Source organism: Salminus brasiliensis, chromosome 17, assembly GCF_030463535.1.
Source record: "Salminus brasiliensis chromosome 17, fSalBra1.hap2, whole genome shotgun sequence".
Lineage (NCBI taxonomy): Eukaryota > Metazoa > Chordata > Actinopteri > Characiformes > Bryconidae > Salminus > Salminus brasiliensis.
The window spans coordinates 28,920,380-28,944,559 of record NC_132894.1 but is presented as its reverse complement, the minus strand read 5'-3'; the positions used below and the strand labels follow the sequence as shown (position 1 = coordinate 28,944,559).

The 24,180-nt window shown below is 40.4% G+C and overlaps 1 protein-coding gene and 3 non-coding genes across 5 annotated transcripts in view; all 4 read right to left on the bottom strand.

Annotated features, from left to right (window-relative positions):
* dennd5a (DENN/MADD domain containing 5A) overlaps nt 1-16,480 on the bottom strand; it is a 58,222-nt gene extending 41,742 nt beyond the window's left edge. For both annotated transcript variants that reach the window (XM_072659872.1, XM_072659873.1), the window contains exon 1: nt 16,243-16,480. In XM_072659872.1, coding sequence (XP_072515973.1) covers nt 16,243-16,342 — 100 coding nt within the window. In that variant the 5' untranslated portion in view covers nt 16,343-16,480. The remainder of the gene's footprint in view (nt 1-16,242) is intronic.
* LOC140538619 (U7 small nuclear RNA) lies at nt 356-410 on the bottom strand. Its single transcript, XR_011977783.1, has one exon. It is a non-coding gene; the product is annotated as a U7 small nuclear RNA (small nuclear RNA).
* LOC140538608 (U7 small nuclear RNA) lies at nt 905-961 on the bottom strand. Its single transcript, XR_011977774.1, has one exon. It is a non-coding gene; the product is annotated as a U7 small nuclear RNA (small nuclear RNA).
* On the bottom strand, nt 1,191-1,246 carry LOC140538616 (U7 small nuclear RNA). Its single transcript, XR_011977782.1, has one exon. It is a non-coding gene; the product is annotated as a U7 small nuclear RNA (small nuclear RNA).
* Nucleotides 16,481-24,180: the final 7,700 nt, after the last annotated feature.

Sequence of the window (24,180 nt, the reverse complement as noted above, 5' to 3'; positions counted from 1 at the left end):
TATTGAATACTAGTGTGTCTATTGTGACTATTATTTGCTGTACTGTTACAGAATGATACAAAAATGTAATTTTGTAAAAAAAAAAAATCCTACAAATTCTCATTGACTGAACTTGCACTACAACAACATATGACACACACTAGCATTCAATAAAACCGCTAATAAATTAATTGTCATTATTTTTAATATAACCTACAATATGCACTAAAAAAATTACACACACTAGTATTCAACACAATTGCGAATAAACTAATTGTCATTTTCACTAACTTATACTCAAATACTCACATACAACCTAAACTAACCACACGCCCCTCTTTCTTAATAAGATTATTTTATTTTTTGAACCAGATATGTGGGCTTTCATTTCTTGAAAGCCTGCTACACAAATACTAAAAGAGCAAATTTTCCTATTGGTGAAAGGGTCTCAGTGTAGTTGGGGTTGTTGCGCAGGGCTGTTACGTTGATGGTGACCACCTCACCAAAATGAAGTTGTGGGTGGGGCATATGCAAATTATATACAGTTCTATTGACAAAATTGCTGCAAACATTAAGTAGAAGACATATTTACTGAATAATAGTGTGTCTATTGTGACTATTATTTGCTGTACTGTTACAGAATGATACAAAAATGTTCATTTTGTAAAACAGAAATACTACAAATTCTCATTGACTGAACGTTTACAATTTGAACAAATTACACACATTAGTATTCAATAATTATGCTAATAAACTACTTGTAATTATCTTCCATATAACCTAGAATAGTCACAAGTGTACATAATTGTAAACATGCACTATAAAAACAAATTAGACACAAAACTACTCAATAAAACTGCTAACGAACTAATTGCATTTTTTCACCAACATACCCTAAGAATGTTTTATTTTTTGAACCAAACAAGTGGGCTTTCATGTTTTTTGAAAGCCTGCTAGACAAATACTAAAAGAGCAAATTTTTCCTGACAGTAAAAGGGTCTCAGTGTAGTTGGGGTTGTTGTGCAGGGCTGTTACATTGATGGTGACCACCTCACCTAAATGAAGTTGTGGGTGGGGCACAAGTGTATATAAATTGTAAACATGGACCACAAAAACAAATTAGACACACAACTACTCAATAAAACTGCTAATAAACTAACTGTCATTTTCACTAACATACCCTATAAATGTTTTAATATTTGAACCAGATATGTGGCTTTTCCTTTTTTGAAAGCCTGCTAGACAAATACTAAAAGAGCAAATTTTCCTGATGGTGAAAGGGTCTCAGAGATGTTAGGGTTGTTGTGTAGGACTGCTACATTGATGGTGACCTTTAACACCTCATCGAACTGAAGCAGTGGGCGGGGCATATGTAAATCTTATACATATTAAGTAGAAGAAGTAGTAGTACAAGTTTAAATTAAAGACAGTAAATATCACATATCTATTTCAGAAGTTTAGTGGGGTTTATGTACACTACTCTAAATGTGTAATGATTATTATTTGCAGTGCAGTTACAGAATTATACAAAATTGATAATTTCTGTAAAAACATTTTACAGAAATTTATAAAACTTTAAAAAAGAGTATTTGTCTAGCAGGTCCTTAAGTACTGAGGGTGCTTATCTCTGAAATGAACAGAACCAGTAATTACATAAAAGCTGTATACAATATTTTGGTCCAGAATGCAGAAAGGTTGTTTTACATTTTTTAAAATCCATTTAAAGCAAAATCCTGTTCAAACTAGGTATAAAATGATCTGCCAACAAAACACTGCATTCCTTTCTTAAATCAACGCTTGTTAAAAAGAGAATGCAGTAAAATTCATCATGCCTATATGGAAGGCCATTCATTTGCAATCTGAGAACCAAAAAAAAGCACTCCCACTGCAGTTCTATTGTACAGAAGATAGACTCTATATTTCTGGTCTTATCGAGAATGAGCAGCTCCAGGTGACAAATGAAAACTATGCTGCTGTTTGATATAGAGACTGCATGGAGACCACAAGCCTGACTGGAATGCGTGAAAGGGCAGATGATGCAGACTTGTCAAACAGAGACTCATGCTCAGAGCCAGACTTTTAGCCTTTCCAATCCTGCTACTGAACTTCCCCAATAATATTTTAGCTGCATCTCCAAAAACTCTGCTTTGCTAAAGTACAGAGTGAAGCAACAGTGAAAACATGCAGATAAGTCATTTAGATAGCTGAGGGGAATGTGCTGAACCAATGTTTCATACTACCATTGTATAAAGAGCAAATGAGGACAGACAAATTATGTATGAAATCACTTTTGCAATATGATCCTGCCAAAGATGGGATTAGAGCTGATGTAATGGCACAACAGATCCAGATGACTATGGAGTTTCATAAAGAGAAAGACTGAGAGAGACAGTGAGAAAGCACAAAGCACATTCCTAATGGTTTCCTGTGAAAATGGGTTACGTTGCCAAACATATGCAAACAGCTGTGAAATGTCCCCTTGTGAAAAACCCAACCCTCTCCAACACATACTTCTGAATCAACAGGTTTCGGTTGGTTCACTCTATACAGTGAACACACACAAAGTACTCAAAGTATGTCTGCCTCAAAGGAATGCTTATGAAAAATCTGATTTACATACCCCCCAACCCCCCTTACAACCAAACATAGTCAATCGCCCAAGTCATGTTTGGCATCTTGGCTTCTTTAGTTTAGCACTGGTAGTCATTTCCCTTAAGAATTCCCTGTTCACTCCAGCTGCAGAGCAAGAAGCCTTTGCATGGTTGTGGATGACCAGTTATCGTCCTCGACTCATGTTTCAAAACTGACTCGGCCATGCAGATTTCTGCTCTGCAACATCTGGAGAATTCAACCCCTTTTGTCTAGGGATGTCATCCATGTGCTCATTCAGTCCCTCATCACCTCAGGGCATGACTACTGCAACTCCCTGCTGGCCTGTCTTCCTATGCAATATATCAGATCCTTTAACTGATCCAGAACATAGTGAAGTGTCTTCAATCTTCCTAGGTTTAGTTATTTCATTTGACTGGCAAGCACAGTTTAGTGTTTGTATCTGGTGGTTAATTATTATATATCTATGTATAGGTATCTATACTATATTTGCATTTGGACTTTTGTCTGTTCAAATAAGCTAGGGATATATTCTTGAGAGTGGATAGCTAAGCAGTTATTTAAGTTGCTTTAGATAAAAATGCTAAATGTCATAAATGTAAAGGTAAATTAATTAAAATAGAACCAATATCACTACAACATTTATTGTTCAGGTACATTACTCTAATAGACTTAGCAAAAGTTAAAAAAAATCTAAAGATTATCTTAAAGATTATGGTAAAGGAAGAATCTTGTAAATATTTTTTTTTTCTGCAGCCACAGGACCAATGAACTACTCTGTATACCAACATTTTCCAGACTCAAATGTGAGACCATCTATCCAACGGCTAAAGCTTGGCCCGAAATTGGGTCATGCAACAGGACAATGATCCCAAGTATGCCAGCAAATCTACAACAAAATGGCTGAAAGAAAAGAATCAAAGTGTTGCAATGGTCCTGTCAAAGTCCAGATCTCAAACCCAAGTGAAATGCTGTGGCGGGACTTTAAGATGTATGTGCATAAACAAATGCGCACAGTGAACTGAAGCAACATTGTAAAAATTAGTAGGGCAAGATTCCTCCAGAACAATGTGAGATACTGATGAAGTCATACAAAAAAAAATTACTACTTCAAGTTATTGCTGCTAAAGATGGTTTTACAAGTTACTGATTCATGGTTCTTTTGTTTTTCACACATGTAATTTTTATTTTGGCATTTTTGTTACATAAATAACATGGTGGAATTACAAAAATGAACAACACACAACTGAAATACATTGTTCAAACTGGCACCTGACTATTATTAAGTCCAAAAGCACTATTTATAAATAGTACGGACTGAAAACGTACAATTTACTCGGTCTGTGACATTAAAAATAGTGCTGAATGTGTAAAGGCTAAGTCCAATCGTACACTCCGATTTTGACAGTGGAAGTGATTTAAAAAACCAAGAGTGAGAGAGGCCTCTTTTTTGCGGAGGTGCCGGTACACAGTGAGCTCCTGGGAGATGTACTCACAGCATAAGCGGAGGTGACAGGGATGGAATGAGCTCGAAAGAGGCACCCATTTGAAGAAGAAGAGCTTTTTTGTGTCCCTGATCTCATGGCACAGAGAGAGAGAAGGCTTAGAGCTAAGAGAAGCTCAAGAGGCTCATTTCTCTCAGGGAAACGCAATCAACTTTCAGTCAGCTCATTATTCACAACTGATTAGAGCAAAGAGCAGAACGGGGTGACGACTGCCTTTTTTTGCAAGAGTGTGAGGCGATTGCTGTTGATTATTCTAGTGATCTGTTTATTTGTCCGGCTAAAGTTTTTGTTGTATGAAAAAGCATCTCTCAAACTATTAAGCATAGGAACAGATTGATTATGCTTAAGGTTGATTAGGTTAAAGGATGGCTAGGTGCTTGACATTATACACCTGTGGCATTGGATTGGGACTAAATGAAACCTCTAAATTCAATAATTAGGAGGTGTGTCCAAATACTTTTGTCGATATTTTGTGTGTAAACATATAGACTGCCAGTTCATCACTCTACTGTAATTATTGAGTAATTCATTGAGTGTAATGAAGCAAACATGACAGCCCTCCTAGAACCAGGCAACTATTATCATTCAGCTGTGCGCCACAAGTTGCTTCCGAGCTGAGCTGCTGCAAGCAACAACATCAAATCCGGAGAGGATTAACGTCATATGTGGAATTCCTGCAAGAGTGAATGCAGCTTGCTTTATTGTACTGAAGTAACGGCTCTATGTGGTTTTGCTTACTTTGCTTGTCTCCATAGCTTAGGCCCGTGCAGGGTGAGGGAAAGGGAGGGAAGTGCTGGAGCGGATAAGCTGTAAAGTAATGAGGCATCAGTTTGCAGCTTCATAAAAATGCTGCAGTCTTCGTCTCCAACCTAAATACCTGCTGTTCCTGCTTTCTCCTGACGGCAGGGTAAGATCCCAGGGTGCTGTGTTGAGTCGCCACAATGCAATTCCCTCAGTCATGAACCTAATGGTTGTGGTTAGGTTTTAAAACCCAACTTCTGTATCGGGATACATATCGCATTGCCAGGTTCTTGCCACAGCTCCATTTGGCGTGCCTGAAACCTGTTTGTTTGCTGTAAATGGAAGCTGCATAGTATAGTGCATGTATAGTGCGTAGGGATAGAATCACAAAGCGAAGGGATGAGGCGAGCAAAGTAGAAGTTGAGAAAATTCATATCAAACTAAAGCTAATTCAGTGTACAGCTTCACTATAAATGATATTTCTATTGTCAGTGCAAAGATCGATTAGGCCTGTGATGACAAAATAGGTCAAATTACATCACGTGCAACATCAGAGTGACAGTTGAATTGGCAGAAAGTACCATTAGAAGCTAACGTTACTCTGCTTGGAGCTAAAGCAAGTCGATTACAAAGCACACATAAAATAATGAATACACACAGCTGAAAAACTAGCCAGTCCTCAACAACCAACATAAGAATTAGGGATGTCCCAGTCTACTTCTTTGGCTCCCTGATCTGAATCCAAGTACCTTAATACAGAGCATAGGCCGATACCGATCCAATCTTTGTGTTTGTATAATAAATACAGTCACATAGTTTAGTTACAATGTGGTGCTAATTAATACTCAAGTGTAATCACTTTTTACTTATTTCTATAACTGATCTATTTAGTTTTAAACATCTGTTTTATAGTGTTTAATATGTTTTAATATCTGTTTAATATCTTATAATCCAGTCTGACTCACCTCCCTGACCATTCAGCTCCCAGCTCCTTTAAAACACTGTGTAATGTGTGTGTATAGTGGTACACACTCCAAACGGATCAATTAAGATTTTTGTCTACAAATGACATGAAATAAGTTTTATTGTGGAAGGGCGAGGGGGTGCACCACAATGACTTTGTTAAAAAGAAAAGAAGCTTAATCTCTTTGATAAACCATTGTAAACCAAAAAGAGCATATAGCTGCGTTAAGAACTTCCGGAAGGCTGGAGGTTCTTCAGCGTGTGCATGAATAATTGACCAGCATGCAGAGTGAGGAGATGCACTCAAACGAGAGCTCTTTCAAAAGTGATGTCATTGAGAAAAAGATTAGGAGTGCGGGGGTGCATGGGAAACTCCAGGGGGGTTAGCATTTAAATGTGTGTGTGCGTGCAGGTCTAGATCCCAGCTGCCTGTCCCCAGTGTACTAAGGGCCTGGTGGTGCAAACAGGCCATGAGCCAGCCAATCACAGCCTCCTGGCAGGAGGCCCATCCCCTCATACATATGCTAATTAAGCCCTCACCCTGTGCCCTGTCATTGGGGATAAAAGGAGGTTTTGTCACTAAGTTTGAAACATTCGGGCTCCAGCTGCCATTTAATGGACAATAAATTACACATCATTAAAAAGGAAGCTCAGTTGTGTAAGTCCAGGGTTTAGCCTACCTAAATTTACATGAAAGGTAGCCCAAGGCACGGCCTAAAACCCGTGCCCATATGAACGTTTGCATTACCCACACAGCCACAGTTTGAGACCTGCTGTCCGAGCCTGGGGGAAGGACTTCACGTTCTTGTTGCGTTCAGATGACTATTACAGGGCTGAGGACGAACACATTGAAAGAGCACAACTCAGACAGCTTTGACAAGAAAATTAATTAAAAACCCAAGGAAATATGACAGCTGAGGAATGATAATCTGTCAGCTTTGTGTTGCGGACAAAAGGAAACGCACTGCACTACAGAACAAAGACCAGAGGAAACAGCCAGAAAGGGAGGGGAGATGAAGACTAGAACTCCATCCAAACTCCTAATCTCCATAATACGCTAATAATCAAAGCCTGTGCATGTTAACTACTCAACCGCGGGGAGCCCGACTTTTTACTGCAGCCCAAAAAACCCGACCCATCACCAAAACTATGAATCAGAAATGACATTTATGTTCCTGCCAAAGAACTCATCAACAGGCAGTCTCCTATTAACATCAGCAGGCCTTCTGAGGAAACTCCAAGATGAATCAGAAAATAAAAACGCCTCTGATCCAAAAGGCTGTAAACTAAAAAGCAGAACCCACATCTTAGTGACATTAAAATCAGCAACTGCCCCTCGAGTCGTTATGAAAGCCACAAGTTAAAAGGGAAAGTATGGTGTGGCTATTTTTTTCATGTGAGAAGGTGCTGCGTAATGCAAGGGGTTTGAAAGCAAAATCCATTTTAATAATAAAAGCAAAAAAAAAAAAAAAAAAACTTAGACGTTTTCCTAGCCTCTCAAAAACAATGCATTGGCTTGGTATGCATGGTCCACCAACCCACATTCATTAGCTAAACGTCTTTAAACCAGGGAAATATGACAATGAAATATGAAATATGACAATATTTATCATAATAGCACTGCATTATGTCACAATATGCTCTGGTGAACATTTCCAAGTTTTTAGTGTTTTAGACATTATAAACTGTTCAACAGAAACAGGCATATTATTGGATGCTCTTACAGTCGCCATATTTAGGTCTCTATTGACGAAACCCTATCAATATTCACCAGTTTTATGTCATTTTAGATTTAGATTTCAAACCTCAAATGAACAAGAGACCGTATTTCTTAATTCCAGAGAGGTTTGAAATCAGATCCCTGGGTTTTTATTAGGTTACAATAAACACTAAGCATGGAATCAGTGATCACAGCTATGTCAATGATACATAAGTACCATGCAGGGATAGGACCAGTCTCATTAGCTTAATAAATAGACATTTGGAAAGAAAAGTAGGTCTATGTGTTTGTGTTTTGTGTTTTACAAAATTATGTTTTATTATTATTATTACAATAAGAAAGTCTAAAAATGATTTTGCCAAGGAATTACTGGTGAAAATCCCCAGAAATATTGAAACTGCATGTATTGAGATAAAAACTGCTTGATACATCTAGAAAACATCCAAAACATATCCAACAGGGACCAGATGTGATGTTGGGTTCCCTGTGAACTTCCCTGTGATTAAAAAACAACCTACTACACAGTCTACAGAAAGAGCTTCAGTCTGGATTTGATGCTGGTTCAACCATTTAAACTTTAAATCATTTTTTAAATATTCGATTCGACACCCGACATAACCTAATAATTTTGAACATATTCCACAGTAGATGTAGATTATTGCCATTGATTGGGGTTCATGGTCATGTTGTACAGTGCTGACATAACCCAGTCCAACCAACCCTCAGTACCCTCAAAAGCTGATGCTACAATGGTTCTGCACAACCTCCACCAGAGTCTACCCAATGCACAACACCAGTATTCCCCAAACAAATAAAATAATGAGGCAGAGAAAGCCAAAAACACCTCTTTATACCAGGCTGTACAAACACATACTCCCATTCAGACAGTATACACAGATGTGGCTCTAGCTCGAGGCTGCATGGACTCATTCAGCACGTGTCCCTAGCGTTCTCCTCCAATTTGTGGAGAGAGTCAGCTTCCATTAGGAGGTCTGCTCACTCGCTGCAAGTTCTCTCGACTACTGAGGCAGACAGAAATGGAAACGTGACCATCCCTGCTGCCCTGCTCCCAGCAGATGAGAGACTGAGAAGAGGTTTTCCTGAACAAAAAAGCAGCAGGAAGCAGAGATCTCATAAGATAACCGCTCAAACTAGGAGTACAAGACATTTCAGCTGCAGGTATTTTATTCACACACAAAAACTTAACAATGTCATGGCTCTGTGAAATGAATCCATATGTCCACTTCAGAATTACACTGTAAAAGTATAGGCTTATTATTTCTTTAATAAGATTATACTACAGTATTAGGACTTGAATTCAGTAATGGCTGTAAATAGTTCAGTAACCACTATGAGTAAGAAACTGAAATGCAGTTCCACACATTAAAGGGGATTTTTTCAGAATTTCTGCTAAATTAAGTGGTTAAAATATGAGCTGTTATTCAACGTGGTTTGACGTGACATACTCAATTCTAGATCAACTTACTGAGTTCACTACAATCATTATAAGAACCAGATGTGTTAACCTGTAAACATCCCTACATCACAGTAAGCTATTACATGAAATGGCAAAAAATATGATGCCTGATGGTTGCGCCTTTTTTAGCCCTGGCCTAAAACGTATTGTAAAGTGGACTTATGATGAAAAACACTCTTTTTCCAGTGTTTGTGCGTGTGTACATACTGAAGGGTATCTGGAGTGCCTACTAACCCACAAACTGTGGAAAAACAGGGTCTTCAATAAACCCGAAACCCATATCAAAACTTGAGAAGTACCTTAGCAAAGGTACGGCATGTTATTCTCACAAGCTAACATTATTAACCCTAAGAGCGAAGCATGGGTACTTCTCTGTTGTTGGCCATCCTCAGAGAACAGAAGAGCTGCATAGGGTTTATTTCTAATTTCAATATCCCAGCTACAGAGTACAAGAACCTGTTCATGTGTGCTAAACACTGTTGGATTGCTTTGCCCACCTGGGTTACTACAATGCAGAACTGGCAACTACCCCCGATTTTAGCCCTGTCTTCAGTCTAGCTGAGTCCAGCTGGACTCGACAGTTGGAGAGAGAATCAAGTAGTGTGTGAGGGGCTCCCACTCAGAGTTTTGGCCTTCCAATTGGGTTTCAGGCCTGTTGAAGGATATCTCACGCTCTGAGCATAACCTAGTAGTGTATACTGGTCAGCGGCTCAATCTGAAATGGTCCCATCAACAGCCAATGAAAACTGAGCACAAAACGTTTTAGGCAGTTGTTTTAGTTTTCTGTTCCACCTTAAATGATAAAGCAGCTACAATTTGGGGGTAGTACATGTCAGATACAGCAGCATCAATTCATGCATGTAGCATAGTCTTCAATATGTGCTGTACTGTAAAGCCCATGCTACCTGTCTTCCCACCCACAACCTCACCCAAGGGTGTTTTCACCTTTCTTACGAATCTGCGTCTCCTAGGTAATATGAAGCATGCGTGTTTGGTTTGGTTCAGCAACAGGTTGGAAGCATGTATTTTATTATCCCTAGTCGTTTAGTGTGCGATGGATGTTTTTTTTTTATTTAAACTCAATGAGGAAGTGTAAGATACCCTGTCTTTTTAGAATCTGCTAGGACTTAGAAAGTCCTGTCGTGTATTCAAGGCTTAAGAAAGAGCAATACCAAGTGCCTGAGGAAGGAAATGTAAATATTCCAAAAAAAATTTAATTGGGACGTTTAGCACGACTCTAACAAATTAGGTAATATATTAGATGTAATTTTATTGAACATACTGCTACAGGATCCATAATCCATAATAATGCTAATAACGCTGTTAGTTGACATTTGAATGTTTTTTCAGCGGGTCCTGTTTCAACCATTCAAAAGAAATTCCAGTTGGTAAGCTGTGCATAATGCATCATTTCACATCAGACCACTCTGTGTGTGTAACTTGCCAGTGATCATTACAGGCATGCCGCGCTCAAACCCAACAGCTATACCATAGAGACAGACCTGCACCCACAGAGCTGGCTAACAGTAGGAGACTGTACTTTCTTGCCCGTACACTGTGTAAAAAAAAAGAGAGGGAGAGTGGCTCTCAAAGAGCTTTCCAACGTCACAGGCCTCACTGAGGCAGCACACACTGAACACAATGAACAAGGTGGAGGAGACAGGAAGTGGAGTTGCGCAATACAGTGAATTAAAAAGAGGAGGCTAAACCAAGGCCAATATTTATAGTTCATCTCTCCTACTGGGTGTCATGTTTCTGGTCAGTTTTGTCATTTAGCAGTTTTAGCACTGCAGCTAAGGTCAGAACAGCCGTGCGCAGCATCTCATCTTTAGGCACTGTAAGCGAGCCAGCTTTACAGACTACTAACATCATTTTGTAGATGCAAAAGGGACCTGAAATAAGCCGGGCTTGATGCTTGACATGAGGCTTCCACCAACTCCTGAGATGCATATGGGCTTGAACTTGAAAGCTCAGACACATTAAGTCTGTTTATCGACTCTTGCTACTCTAAACAGCTCGGCCATTTGGGTATGCATGAGTATATTAGTCTGTGCATATGTCGGTAAGTCTGGGAGGGTGTGGAGAAAATGCAGTTCTGGGACTCCAGAATCCTCTGACATCAGGATTTAATAAAGAAGCCTGGAAATTCATCTATACTTTTTAATGAGCAACACTGTCCCTCTGAAAAGAACCTTGTTTTACTCAGCGTGAAAATAGCAGAAACAATAAAGGAACCAAACAAGCAATGCTTATTACAGACCAAGCATTGTTATGTTCTGGAGGTTGGCTGCTTCCACAAGATGTTACCAACCCACAATGAAGCATTCCAGTCATCAGCCGTGTAAAGTGGCTCACCATATGTGACACCAGTAACCAGGTGCATGATGTCAGTTTTTTGAAGCGTGTTTAAACATTAGTGTTTTCTTCACACCAAAGGGTTTTAGCTCTGGAAACATACAATCCTACTCTGCTGAGCATCTGCTGTGTTCTATGTGTTTATCTCACACCCTCCCCAATATTCTCCCCAGTTTAGTCATATCCAATTCTCACCAAGTAGCTAGGACTCCCCCCATCAACCAATACTAACAGTGCTGGGAGAATGCAGGCTACCATGTGCTGCATTCGCACCACTGCATTTTCTTCTATTGCCGCTAATGAAAAAACTTAATAAATCTAATATAGCAGAACCGGTAGTTGCTGTCAGGGTCCATATAGGCCTTGCTTATAGAAGAACACTAACTACAGGTAGTGCTACATCAGACTTCTACACTGACTAGCATCCAACTGAGTGATGGGGCTAAAAAAAGACCATTCCTTCCCATCAAGAGACCACAAGGCCAATCATGCTTTCTGGGACTCCCGGATATTGTATATTGAACAGACGTCTCCTGATGGAGGCCAACACTTTGACAGCTGTGCCACTCAGGAGGAAAGCTACCCTCTCACGCCTTTCTGTATACAAAGTTTACCATCTTTTGATCATGTGACGCAAATGGTAACATGATTTCTTGTTTGGTTATTATTATTATAAGTAGTATACTTAGATTAGTTGTTGAAGCCCTAAAGGTAACCCTAAAAACATTACAAACAGGCTTTTGGTATTTTTCCATCTATTTTACATATATTTGTATTCTTACATATACAACAGTAGGTTAAATTAGTAAACTATCTGGACGGTCATGATAAAGTAATTGTAAAATATTTTGAGTATACAGTGAAAGAGGTTTACCTCTGCCTTATCTCACACTCAATATGACTTTTATAAACTGCTATACTCTACAAGCTCCAAGTCAGTCACGGGATATGCTGGATGAATCTGGCCACTATTAGTGAAAAGTAAGCACATGCCACCTTTCCAAAACATAGCAATGTTTACTGATTCCTTTTTTCATCTTACAGCACAAGTGACCCAGATTCAGACTGCATGCTTTGCGTTACCACAATGTATTGACAGGAAAATACAGTCAGCGTATTGAAAATGACACAGAAACCAGTTAACACTGGCAAATTTGCCGCAAGGGTCCATACAGACCCATTCTTATGTTCCTCACTCTCTTACTTACTTTCTCATAACAGAACTTCCTACAGAACTATATTTTATATACTATAGCCCATTATTTTCATAGTGATATGTTTATCATTAAAAAAAGAACTGTGAAGGTACATATTTGTTCCCCAAGATACAAACAAAGTGAACGTACCCTCAGCGGTGCAACACAGCGTTTAAAAAAATAACAATCTGGACCCCAGGTGCAGTCAATCAGCCTACACAGGTTTGGCATCTGATGTTTGCTTTTTTAGCTTAGAATTGGAGAAGCTAGGCTAATATTGCTCACAAACACTGGACTGTCACCAATCCCATCCCTGTAACCACACACCCAAAAATATCTCTCAATCTGCTCAAAATGCAACCAGAACTTTATTTGTTTTGAACAAACCAACTAAAGTGGTTCAGAACATGGTCTGACTTACTTCAATCTTTAAAAAATTGCTCATATAGCTGAATGGTGACAGTGATTTGAAGTTCCTGGAACCATTTGTTTTTCTAACTGGACTGCATAGCATCTTTTTGCTTGACAGATAGTTTTTTTTATTACAAATAATAAAAGTTTTGGCATATATTTACAGAGATAAGGTAAGGATAAGGAGATCTGATCAACTACATCTCAGCTAGGTGATAAATTGTGTTGATTATGCTCCCCAAAAAAGATACTGACGGTCCCCAACAGGGACAGGCAAGGCACAACCTCAGTGGCTTGGTACCTTTTTTACCAAGCGTACTAAACAATGAGCAACAGCAACTTGTAACTTGTACTTAACTTTATAATGTTGCAGTAATAGTCAATTTCATAACTACAGATATTTTATAGCATTGACACAGTAGTTGTAGAATAGTAAGTCTTAAGATCCGTAACTTAATAAAATGCCATGGGTCAAAAGGTTAACATGGCCAGTCACGCAAAGTCATTTGCAGAATAAATCAGGTGTTTTGAATGGCTGGGCAGCCAAAGACCATAGGATCCACTCTGAGAGATAACGTGCGACATGCAAAAAGAACTTGCAAAGCTAAGGGAAATGTGTGTCGTTATCATCACCACCACAGAGGAGCATGCAACACCACATGATCTGCTTTACCAATTTTACCATGAAACCCCAGAACAACAGCAGCCTCATGAAGAGGAAGTGGCCGGCTTATTTTCATGAGACCTGATCTGTTTGCATATATATCTTCTGGTGTCAGGTTTGGCACTACAGAAAATCAGTGAAAACCAGATGCACTATCCTTCAGAATGTAAACACTGTACTAACAGGAAACTTACACACACTTACAGAAGACCTTTAGTAAACTAACATTTTCTCAGTACAAAACTTGGCTAAGCTAACTAACTTCTTTACATAATCATGAAGCTATAGAACAGAGCATTCTGTGGTTAATTTATATTAATGAACAGCACAGCTCATACATGGGGTGTCATTAAAAATAAACATATATATGTATATATGTATATATATATATATATATATATATATATATATATATATATATATATATATATATTCCTGAACCACATTTTCTAGCTTTAACAATGCGATGTGTAAGAGACAGGCAACGACTACCAAGAAGAACTCGTCTCCTGAAAATACCCTGTGGAGCAACAGAGCGGCTAATGATCTCTCAAGAGGCTCTCCCTGCAGCCTTTCCTTTAGGCCTAACTGCAACAGAACTGAACAATCCTCCCTTACTTTGACAAAGCAAAGGCGTGATGTTGGGAGAATGTTTTTCTCGGAATAGTATGCTGTAAACTGTGGTCACATGCTAGTCTGTGTGTTCTCTGAGGCAAGGAGTCAGGAGATAAAAATGTTGACTCGTACATCTACCGACCAACCCAAAGAAATGGTCTGCCTTTTTGGAAGCTTCTGCTGCAAAGGTGTGGAGACCTTAGACACTCTCTAAAAAGGACTTGCCGGATGATATTATTATAGCCATCAACCCCACTCCACCTACAAGCCAAGAACTGTCATGTATAATTTGGCATAAATGCTCTCCCTTCATAGTCGTTTGCTGTAATTTGCCGGTCACTGTAATGACAGTATCTGTAATGTTATTTAAAGGGCCAATTTCATGGAAAACTGAAAACCGAATGGAAACATGACTGGGTTTTGTGATGTCATAAAAACCAATGCATTTCGTTTAGTGGAAAACAGTGAGGTGAAAGCGAATGTCACCTATTTTAATACATAAATCCAAACAAACATCATCAAAACAAAAAGGATTTTTTGGGGTTATGCTTCCAACCCCTGGTCCTGGAGCCCTGGACCCCCAGTCTTAGACGTTACCCTGCTCCCAACACACTGCATCCAGCTAATTAGATAATTAACAAGCCTTTCCTGAGATGAATGTGGGTTGGTAGGTAGAGCAGACAATTAACTGAAATGCACCACTGAAATGTGCAGGGCAAGGGGGTCCTTCAGGACCAGGGTTGGGAACCACTGCTTGAAAGGTTGGGTACCAAGTCAAAAACATAAAGCCTAGTAGAGAAACCTATAACTCCTATAAGCTGATCAATGTCATAATGTCATACCATATATGTCCTTCTCTGTGGTGGCCTGCATACAGAACCTAGAACATGTGACTGAACCTAAATGTGACCGAAATAAGCAAAAGCAGGAGGAATTCTTGCATATCTTGTTAAGACAGTGTAGTTACAGTATCATAACAAACGAACACTGCGAATAGGACTTTAAGAGTAGTTGTTTTCACAGAGCAGAGCAATGCTACTCCCAAATTAACAGGAGTCACTAATTGACGAACCGACTCACTGGGGCAACTGATTCAATCAGAGGCAATGGGCAAACCACTGCAAAACAACCCCCTTTTGCCACAGATATGAGGTACCTCAGAGAAAGTGGGGGGTTGAGGAACCTCACAAAAGGAGTACTTAGCTAGTTTCACTGTAAAAAGAGGAAGTGCTTAACCACAGGAAATATGGGCTCTCGCTCTCTCTCTCTCTGCTTTTTTTAGCTAGTGCTACATCTGGTACAAGCAGACGAGAGGGCAAAGATTTTGTACAACTGAATTTCTCAGATATTTGGTGCTTTTTGCCTTTTAATAATGACCCATTATTTATGTATCTGACCTTTTTTCCTTTATGTCAAGTTATGTCAAGTAAACAGAAGCAGAATCGGTTCCAAATACCTTCAACAGGGAGGGACTGAAAAGGATGGCTGGAATCGAGGGGTAAAGCTGTAGCCCCTTTTAGAGACCTCCGTTAGCACAGTTTAGACATGCAGCTAAAAAAGGACTCAGTTTCATGCAGTGTCAGTGGTAGCTACTTAAGCAAGCACGTATTCACGGTAGAGAGGGTCTTTACATCCCTCCGCGAGAAAACGACAACCCCACTAGCCCCCGCTATCCAGCCTGGACTTTTTCTGAAGCACGAGCCCCGGAACCTTCACGCGCTATCGCCACCGAACCCTAATACGTCACGCGTGTGAAACGGTCATATCGAATTTTTAAAAACCGAATTCGTTCTAACGGTTCTAAAAGGGCGCGCGACATCGCAACGAGCAGAACAGCAGCCGTGCATTTTCTCCATAAACACAGCATAATAAATCACCACGCGCACGCTGCTGACATGCCAGAACCGTGGTTCCCGTTATAAACACAGAACGGGACAAACTGTTAAAACTGCTCAAGCCTTAAAAAAATTAAAAAAAACAGCCCCCCAAATCATCTCACGCCTTACCGGAGAGCTCGTCTGGCTCCAGCCCGCTGTCCGTGTCCAGCCCGCAGATGACGAAGTAATCCGCGAACCGACAGGAGCTCGAGCTGAATCCGGTGCTCATTTTGAGACTGGTCCGGTTGTGCTCCTCTCTCCGCCGTCCTACTGAGGGGCATAGTACCGGAGCTGAGGGTCGTTTCGCGCAGCCATTGCGGAGCGCTTCATAATCACAGCACCGACTCCGTGAACGCGTCGCGGTGCATTATGGGCTCTCGCACAGCTGTGGATTTTTTTCTATTGGCGACGTTACGTTACCGACTCGTGAATCGATTCTTTAAGAAAACCGATTCAACTCAGTCGGAGCAGCAACATTGCTCCATTATCTGTCCAAATGTTTATGGACATCCCTTTTAATGAATGCATTCAGAGACTTTAAGCTGCACCCATACCCATGCAAATGCACACACAACACTGTCTGTCTGTCCCTGTAGCGAAGGACTGCCAAGAATAGAATAGGACTTTCTGGAGCAGATAAGCATGCACCTAATGGCACCATGCCTCCTAATGGCGGGTGTGGGCTAGAGGGGTACAAAGCCCCCCAGCATTGAGCTTTGGAGCAGTAGTACTGTGTATATCCTGACCTCACCAACGCTCATGTCGCTGAATGCAATGGGATCCTCATGGAGACGCTCCAAAATCTAGAACAGAGCCTTTCCAGGACAGTGGACAGGGTCACTCCAACAAAAGCAGGATAAACTCTTTTTTTATATATTCTTGATTTCAGGAGAAATAATGAACAAGCAGATGTCCCAATACTTTTGTCCTTATAGTGTATTATCATACACATAATAGGCTCTATCATAGTTATTTGAGGTGTATCCCATTGCTTTGTGCTTTATATTAAATTGACCAATAGTCATTTGTGGTGTTTCGATGATAAACCACAGTGTGTTGTAATGAACACAATTGTCCTTATAATGCAACCAAAGACTTACTGTATTGCTGCAGCTACTGTTTATGATTCAAAGATCCAGCTGTAAAGATCCTGAAATTTGCAGATGACTCCACTGTGGTGGGCCTCATAGCCAACGGTGATGAGTCTGCTTACAGAAAGGAAATTGAGCAGCTGGTGTCCTGGTGCAGCAACAACCACCTGCTGCTAAACACAGAAAAGACTGTAGAGATGGTGGTGGACTTCCGACGCAATCCACCCACCCTTCCCCCCCTCCACATCAACAACACTGCAGTATCAATGGTGGAGTCACTCAAGTTCCTGGGCACCACCATTTCCAGAGACTTGAAATGGGAGAAAAACACCATCTCCATCATCAAGAAAGCTCAACAAAGAATGTACTTCTTGAGACAGCTCAAGAAATTCAACCTGCCACAGACCCTGATGATCCAGTTCTACACAGCGATCATCGAGTCCATTATCACAGCCTCCATAACTATCTGGTTTGGTTCCTCCACCTCACAAGAAAGAACCAAACTCCAGCGCATCATCAGGACAGCAGAGAGGATCATAGGATGTAACCTGCCATCACTTCAGCAGATCTACTCCAGCAGGATGAGGAAGCGGGCTGGCAAGATTACATCTGACCCCTCACATCCTGGACACCTCCTCTTCCAGACACTCCCCTCGGGTAGAAGACTGCGGTCCATCAAAACCAGCACAACACGTCATGCTAACAGCTTCTTCCCCAGAGCTGTAGCGCTCCTCAATCACAGTGGTCACCTCCCACTGTAAACCTCTAAACTTACAACTGAACTGTACCAAACCGGACTGAACAGTTATTTGCACTCTGCCTATTTTGCACTATGACTATTTGCACACCTGTACAGATGTTCTTTTCTTTTCTGTAAATACATCTTTCAGCTCTTTATTACCTTTATTACCTTTAGTACTTTCTACTTTTTTTTTTATTTATCCCCTACCCTATTTATTGTTTAGTGTCATTTTCCTTTAGTTTAAGACTGTGTTCTGTGTTTCTTTGTTACTTGTCATACGTGTTGCTCTCACCAAGACAAATTCCTTGTATGGGTAACATACTTGGTGAAATAAAGAGATTCTGATTCTGATTCTGATTCTGATTAACACCAGTATTAATGATGGGGGGCATAATATAGGCCCAGGGGCACAACCAGGGATATTGGGGATACGTAGGTTCCACAACTCTAACAATTCTGCCATTACAAATACTTAATTAATACATCCTTTAGGGCACCTGTCAGTCACGGACCCTTAGAATCACCCTAACCCCCCCCCCCCCCCCCACACACACACACACACACACACCTCCACTAACCCTAACCCTAACCCTAACCCTAACCAGACTTAAGTGTAAGCAATTACAAAAAGCATGAACAGAGGGTCATTTTTTGTGCCTCCACTTACTGGCCACTTATTAGAAACACCTGCCTTGTGCTTTTACTAACTGGCCACTTTATTAGAAACACATGTTTATGTTAGCCAGGTTCTACAACTTAATTTTGCAGCTCAATCTCAAACACATGACTTGTGTTCCTTCTTCTACCTCCATTAGTACCTCCATTAGTTGAACATTATCATAAAATTTACAGCATAGAAACGTTTGATTCAGTTTATTAAAATTTGATCAAATCACTTTTGTGATCAAGTTGCTTTTTTTCTTTTTTTAAAGTAGGTTATATTTAACAATAAATTCTTGTGTACTCAAATAACAACGGAGGACATGGGAATTAAATCTGTTTTATATATAATGAAAAGGTTCATATTATTAATGGTTAAAAAAAACCAAATACAGTGCACACTTGAAGAAAAACAGGGTTCTTTGACTCTTAATCGAGAACCCTGTCTTGGCACTACATAGAACCGTTTCCTAAAAGGTTCTTTGGTTTACTGACTCGAACGATTCGGTTCGACAAAAGTGAATCATCTCCGTTCGAGAAGCCGCCTCGAGCTCGAGCCGCGGGTGCGCGTGCGCGTGCGTGGCTCTGGTCGACGATGACGTTATGCGATTAGCCTCTCAGTGATTGGCTGATGTGTCGTAGCTTGCGGAGGTCTGCGTGTGCAGAGGGGTGCAGAGCTTCACTGAAGCCTTAAATCAGCGTTTAATGTTCTGAGGGAGAACAAGAGAGACACCCGGAGCCCAGAATACACCTATAGACTGTGTTATTAAAATGTGCAATGTGTTTATTGTCCAGTAGAATGGCTCTCAGTTCTGGTCCTTGAGGACCACTAGCCTGATGTGTCTTCCCTGCCCCAGCACATCCTGTTTAAAGGCTTGAGAATTTGTGTGTTGGGAACAGGGCAGTGGAAAAGTCCACTTCAGGACCAGGACAGAGTAGAAGCTAGTTCCATTTACCCAGTTTTGTGTCCTTAAGTTTCCTCGTCTGCTCATGCATGGGGTCACAGCACAGGGTTAGCCATGCTGCAGGACCTCTGGAGCAGACAGGGTTCAGTGCTAAGTACTGGACATGGGTATCAGACCGACAACCCTCTGATCAATTTACTCAATATTTTACTGCCAAAAATGACCACTGCCAAAAAAAGAATGCCATTAGCAGCCTTGATGATTACCGTACGGTAGCACTCACTCCAGTCACCATAAAAGCTTTTAGAGGCTGGTGCTGCAGAACATCAAAACCAGCCTCCCACCCACCTTCGACCCACACCCAGGTTTGCCTTCAGAGCAAATAGGTCTACAAATGATGCCATTGCCACTGTTCTTCATACTGCTTTCTCCCACCCTGAACACCAGGGGAGCTATGTGAGGATGCCCTTTATAGACTTCAGCTCTGCCTTTAACACAGTAAGACCAGGCAGACTGGTTGGTGCTTAAAGAACAATCGCATCCTGAACTGTTCTAAAACAAAACCAGGAACCATGTAGACCCTGATCCACTGTATATCAACGGGTAGAAAGGGTCCCTGCTGGGCCCAGAGTGGTTCATCAGAATAAGGAGCAGTCACTGCCTGCCGCCTTCCGCTGCTGCCTGTTTGGTGGCCGTGCTGAAACCTAGATGGACTCGTGTCTGTCTGACACTATTAATATCACCACTATTAACTTTCTGTTGTACCTGCTTTGGTAATTTTTATCATTAATGTTTAAATAGTCTGGCCAGAGGACGATGGGTCCCCCTTGTGAGTCTTGGTTCCTCCCAAGGTTTCTTCCTCCAGCTCTGAGGGAGTTTTTCCTTGCCACTGTCGCCGTTGGCTTGCTCACTGGGGTCTTTGATCCTTCATGTTATTTCTTCTTTCTTCTCTGTCTCTGTCCTTTATTAAGTACTAATTATGTAAAGCTGCTTTGTGACGACAACAGTTGTAAAAAGCGCTATACAAATAAATCTGACTTGACTTGACTTGACTATGACCAGAGGATCGCTAGTCTGAATCCCAGTCATGCTGCTAGGCATGCATTGGCAGCCGGGGCCCCAGAAGAGCACAGTTGTCATTGCTCCTTCCAGGATGGGTAGGTGGCACTTTCTCCTTACATCACTCCAGACTGCTGGCCGATGCATCGGAGCCTGGTACACACTGCAGTTGGTGACATTGCATCAGCCGCAGTGTGACTCAAAGACTCATCTTGTCCTGGACATCACCTAACCTTTTGAACCCTATGTTTATTACTATGCTATTAATCTACTATGATTTATTTGGTAACAGTTAGGCATATTGAGTGGAGTCCCACAGGGTTCTGTTATAGGGTCTATGAAACTGATGTTAATTTTGAGAGTGCTGCAGTTATGAGGGTGAAGTGTGGGTCTATGTACAGGGAGTTAAGGAGTTAAGAACAGCTTCTATCCCTGGGCCATGTGTGAGCTGAACACTACCAACACCAATACCGGTCATTTTTTGTTTACACGTGTTTTCATTACCACTGGAACCTTATTCATGTATTCTGGTCACTCTGGTTTACTGGACAAAAGACTAATGCTAATGACAACACAGCTAAACACTCATATCTAGCAGTGAGCCGTCAGGACGTTATTCTGACCTTTGTGGTTCAGTTAAAGAGACCTTCATCACTACACTGCCTATTGAGACAGTGTGGACAGCAAGGCATCAGGTCAGCAACCTACCTCCACTTTCAAAAACACAGCCCTAGCTTAGTGAGATGTGTTGACATACTGCCCTCTTGTGCCTTGAAAAAAGAAAAGCATCTGCATTCAGCTTCATGAACCTCACTCTCATTCTACACTAGCATGCCTCCTGTGCTTTCTATCTGCCACTGTATAGCTCAATATAACTGATTAGCTAGTTGCTATAAGGAAAGTTTGCTAATACGTGTGAGGCCCTTGTGTCATTTCATTACCACTAATACCACTAAGTCTAATTTTCCAGGAGTTTCCATAACTAGGAAGTCATGGTTTTCCAGGAAACCGGGGTACCCCTACCTTTGGATACTGATATAAGCATTTACTTTCAGGATAGTGACCCCACTTCCTGCTTCACATTATTTACCTCACCAAAATAACAAAACACACTGGCTAAAATGAGAACAATGATTTGGCTGATCAAAGATCCTGCACGACTAATGAAAGGTGTGTGTTCAGAGTAAAAGTACTTTATTGATCTCAAAGGAAATTGCAGGAAGGAAGTTTGCTGATGCAGTATAGACATATCCTAGAGTTAAACAGAACATTCTTGTCACGAAGTAGAGCTGGGCAATTTGACAATTTTTTTTTTATTGTATTGTGATCAGTTTTGTTATTGTGATACACAGTATGCTTTTCTAAGCCTATCGAGGATATTGACGGGGCTTTACAGACACTGATCAACTGCATGTTTCAGTACAGTGTAAGAAGTCTGGTTTAATTGGATAGAGCAGCATGTTTTAGATTACATTAACTGTATTAATTACGGGACAATATTTGAATAGTAGTTTTTAAGAATCTGTCAGTACTGATGCATTTTGTCTGCAATCATGTTGTGATAATAGTTTTCACATACAGAAGTTTATTTTCAAGTCCAGCAGGCTGGAATATAGAGCCAAAAACACCACTCACACCCCATCATCATGGAATCATTAAACATGAAGGAAACATTTGTTTTTAATCATTTCATAATAAATATCTTCATTAAACATTTTGTCAAGACATTCAAAAGAAAAAGTTGTCAATTCATAGCATTTCCATATGAGCAACATACTGCAATACACCAATTCAATGTAATACTGTGATTGTGGAGAGAACCCAAATCATGATTTTTAGAGAAAATGAAATCAGGAACATAAGAACATGTACCATAGCCATGTCGCAACTGATATGCCAACTTACACCAGTCAGATGAACTGTTATAGTGAACCTGTATAATCACCGTTTATCATTTTATTAGCGCTCAATCCAGGTTTTTCAGCCTTTACAGCATTCAGGATCACACGGCACGGGTGACACATTAAGCCTCCAAGCGGTGGATGTGTTGAGTTTTCCAAAAGACTGTTCCTAAATGGCTGAATGAGCATTACAGGGAACACCTACTTCAACAGTATGGGCATGATGCTTTTAAGAAACTGGGCCCAGGACGACTAAAAACCCTGATGCAAGAACAAACCCAAAAAAAAAGTAAGACACAACTATGTGGTAAGAAACCACACCAAATGAGGTATCTACCTTCCACCTATCTGGCATAGCAATCCTCCTTTATAGCACACCCTTTACAGGCAGAACATCAGTGCAAATAAGACTGCTTATTAGATTGACACTACTGATTTTTTTTTTCCCCTTAATGTCTTTGAAACCATGGACAATTTGACTTGGGACAAACTAAGTTTCTCACACACAAAGCTAATGGGTTACATTGGTTTACAAACAAACAGAGCTAGTTTTCAGTCTTTAGTACTGAATTAGTTAAGACTAGAGGATCCATCATCTCTTCTCATCCTTCTTTTTAGGTTAGGGCTGTTTAAAGGAATGGTTCAGTAAAGAATCAAATGTACATAGTTTACCATCATACCTCAGATTATGTCAATCAGCTAAGACAGGTTTGGTGTCCATATTTTGCTTCTTTAGTTGTGCCCTGGAGCAATGAGGCTAAAGTAGCCAACACTAGAAGCCAATAGTTATTTATGAATGAAAATTTAAAAGCTATTAAGGTTTATTCCTAAAGCACAGAGACAAGTCTTCAGCCCCTTAAAGACAACCCAGACATGTTTTGAGTGCGCCTGCATTTACAGAAACAACTAATTTGACTACTGACATTGACTAGCACTGCAGAGGCATAGCTGCAGTGCTAAACTAACAAAGTCAAATTTGGACAACTTAAGTGTTGTCAGAATTACTGCATCTGGAGTAAAGGGTAATTATGTGAATTAGATGCTTTGCTGAACCACTCCTTTAAAAAAAAGAAAAACCATAACCATCAACTCTGGAATCAACTCTTACAATACATACGAGGCATCATCAGAAATACAACTCATCTTTGTCTGAAGTCAGATCCCTTCTGACCACATGCAACGGCAGCGACGAAAAACCTAGGATACGAGAGCCAGGAGCACTAGCACCTCCTACATGTAGTTGGCAGCAGTACATAGGGCACTAAGCTGGCATAGCATCAATGTGTTTGAAGCTTCATCATAATCTTGTCCCAAAACCCAACATCGCCCTGAAGGCTTCAGGAGTCCCATAATGCCCATTATATCACAATAAGGCTCCAGAATGAATCTACATTTCTACCAACCAGACTGCAGCGTGGAAGAGCATGCTGACGGCACATGGGTTCAGAACAGATTCTACTGTCTTACCAGACTGTATTTATAGTTTCTGTTGTACTTACACAGAATAAAGAAAATAAAGTGTACTTTTTTGTGTTAAGGTTACACACCCTAAAAACAAATCCAAAGTATTGCTTTACAGTTATGAGAAGAATCTGGGAAATGATGAAAGATTAAAAACTACTAAAGTTAATAAAGAACCATTCATTAGTACTGAGGGTCATTAAAAATATCTTTGCAAAGTCAAATAAATCTTCAACAAGGTAACAAAT